This window comes from Branchiostoma floridae, chromosome 8 (assembly GCF_000003815.2).
Source record: "Branchiostoma floridae strain S238N-H82 chromosome 8, Bfl_VNyyK, whole genome shotgun sequence".
NCBI classification, from domain to species: domain Eukaryota; kingdom Metazoa; phylum Chordata; class Leptocardii; order Amphioxiformes; family Branchiostomatidae; genus Branchiostoma; species Branchiostoma floridae.
In genome coordinates, this window is record NC_049986.1 from 4,737,223 (window position 1) to 4,740,151 (window position 2,929).

General features: G+C 41.4%; 1 protein-coding gene across 1 annotated transcript in view; it reads left to right on the plus strand.

The window, feature by feature from the left end:
- LOC118421141 (E3 ubiquitin-protein ligase UBR4-like) overlaps positions 1-2,929 on the plus strand; it is a 72,750-nt gene that overhangs the window by 8,867 nt on the left and 60,954 nt on the right. Inside the window, exons 3-4 of the mRNA XM_035828302.1 lie at positions 892-939; positions 2,129-2,214. Of these exons, the coding sequence (XP_035684195.1) occupies positions 892-939; positions 2,129-2,214 (134 nt within the window). The remainder of the gene's footprint in view (positions 1-891; positions 940-2,128; positions 2,215-2,929) is intronic.

Consider the following 2,929-nt stretch of genomic DNA (forward strand, 5'->3'; position numbering starts at 1 on the left):
ATGTGGGTTGTTAATGTTAAGATGTGAGCCTATGCATGTTGTAAATAGGTGAGCCTGTACATGTGTGTTATAAAGATGTGAGCCTGTACTTGTATATTTGTTGTAAAGACATGAGCCTGTACATGTGTGTTTAGTGTTAAGATTAGGGCTGGGTACTGGTCCAGAAAATCCAGGTCCAGTTCAGGTCCAGAGGATCAGGTACAGGTCCGGACCTGAACCTGGACCTGATTTAGTATGTAAAAACTTGTGAATGGACGATACTCAAAACAATGGTCCATTTTGCTACAAAGAAATCTGTATTTGACTCCCACTGGCGTTTTAAGATCCTACAAGGCTAACGGTAACGGCCTTATGCTGTACTATTGACTGTAAAACCTCGGTAAAAATAACTATTATAGACTCTACTCTTCACTTTTGTTATTTTCCTCGAGAGGTAAGCCCCAAAACGTGTGAATGCCTGATCATACATAATCTGTTCATTTTCCAATAGGTCAAACATCCGGTCCACTGACTTTTTATGGTTTGGTTTTTCTGGACCGGTCCAATAAGAAAAAATGGTTTTGTAGCAGTACACTGTACCGGTACCCACCCCTAGTTTAACGTGACCCTACACCTTTGAGTTGTAAAGATGCTAGCCTGTACTTGTTAGGTTTGTTTAAGATGTGAGCCTGTACCTTTGTGTAGTAAAGATGTGAGCCTGTACTTGTGTGTTTTGTTGTTAAGATGTGAGCCTGTACCATTTTGTAGTGAAGCCTGACGTGTGTATTTTGTTGTAAAGATAAAAGCCTGTACTTGTATGTTGTAAAGATGTGAGCCCGTGTGCGTGACATTGGTAGAAATGTATTTCAGGGGCCTTTTGGGCTTAATATCATGTCTTTGTGGTTTCTCCAGTACATGCTGACACAACATACAACCTTTATCAGGAGGCAAGTCAGGAAAGTGAGTAGTAACTGTTTACTACTTTATTTACACAACACAACACAAGTACAGCAACAGCAAAGGTCTACCAGTACATGTACATGTACTACATCAGATTCTATACATTACATAGAAAGAAGTCGATACCTGTGGAATTACGAATGTATGCACTCTCAACATGTTGAGTTTAACCATCCCAATTACACTGCTGGTTCTAAGGTCTAAACCTCCTTTAATATGTTTACTTATTCATACTGATTCATACACAGTAGGGTTATCTCCTCCTAGAGTAATATTGAAATTTTATAGGTCTGGATTAAATGTATTGAATTCTTTTGAACAAGCAGCAAAAGGGCAAACAGCTTAATGCCTTTATCATCATATTAACATGAACAGTCCATGATATATTTATGGTCAATCTTAGGCCACAGCAAATAAATTTTATGGATGACATCAGAGCGCTCATTATTTTTCGCCAGATTTCAGAAAAAAACATTTTTGGTTCATTGATGGTCAGATAGACCCAAATGGGCAAACATGTTGAATGTGTTGTAGCCTAATACAGTTAAACCTGTATTAGCAACCACCTTTGCATAGCGACCACCTGGCCATTGCAGTCGCTTTTTGTCGGTCCCTTGGATTTTTCCCATTGACCTATTAAGCATTAAGAAATAGTCTATAGCGGCCACCTGTACAACGCGGCCATGGCCACACGATTTCTGGTCCCGTAGATACAGAAACACTGCCTATTGCGACCATATGGTGGCCGTATGTCGCCCTGTCTTTTTTTATCTTGTTTCTTTCTGCTACATGTTGTATCTCAATCATTTTTGTATTCTGCATAGGATATCACCAAAATTTACTTGCTGTGGCCTTATTTTGACATAATGGACACAATAATGGTCCCAGGGAATTTTATGATCATAACCTCCCAATTTCAACATTTGATTTATGACTGCACATTCTTATCATTGTGACGCCACCATGAAATTCCAAATTATGTAATCATGCCAGTTTACCTTTTCTGTGGTTAACCTACATATTGACATACATAGTGAACCTGCATGTAAGGCAAACATGCCACCCATTAGGCAATTGCAGTGGTCAATCATAGCTATGGATATCATGAATGTTTGTGTTGACTTCCCATGATATACACTGTAGTCAAGACACTTTAGTACAATGTTGACTTGCCTGATATGTTTTACAGCTGATGTTGTACCTGTGTGGTTCTAAGGAGAAATATCGCCAGCTGCGTGACCTGCACGCTTTACAGTCACACATGGGCCAAGTCAAGTGAGTAAGAGATCGATGGTTATGAGTTAGGGAACTACCAGTTCCAATTCTGTCATATTTTCAGTGGCAACAAGGTGGCAAAGACTTGTGCAGGTAAAAAAGCCCACCGGAAAAAGGAGGGGCCCATCTCGTGTGAGTAGATCACTTAAGCCCCATTCATGATGTAAAAATGCAAAAATCTGTTTTGGTATAAAGCTGAAATGGATTTGTGTCAATGCTGAAACCCTTCAAAGTGGCTTTTAGTGTGTCCTTGAAGCGCTTTTTTTGCCCACCTTTTGCGTACTTGTCTTCTTCGTTCAAGCGCCAAACCTCATTATGTTGAGGGCTAGGGAAGGGGGTCATTTTCTAGGTGCAGGTTTGTGGGGCTGATTTGTGGCTGGTGGCTTTTGGCTCCTCAGTGGGCAGGGGCGCCGCTCCCTGACCGCCGTGTTGTGTGTGTGGCGGCGAGTACCCGTAGACTTGGTTGAGGTTTAGTGACTGGCACGGAGGGCATTTTTAAATGCCTCCAAGTTTTTCGCTTGAGCCATATGTTCCGGGAGGGCATTCCATTCATGAGCTGTTTTAATGTAGAAAGAGTATCGGTGGTAGTCAGTTCTAGATGGAGGAATTCGAAAGGCAAGGCTGTTTTCTTGCCATTCGGCGAGCGCTGCAGGCGCGAGTATTGTAGGGGGTCTGGGGACATCCTCACTTAGAAAGTTTTGAAATTTATAACTCT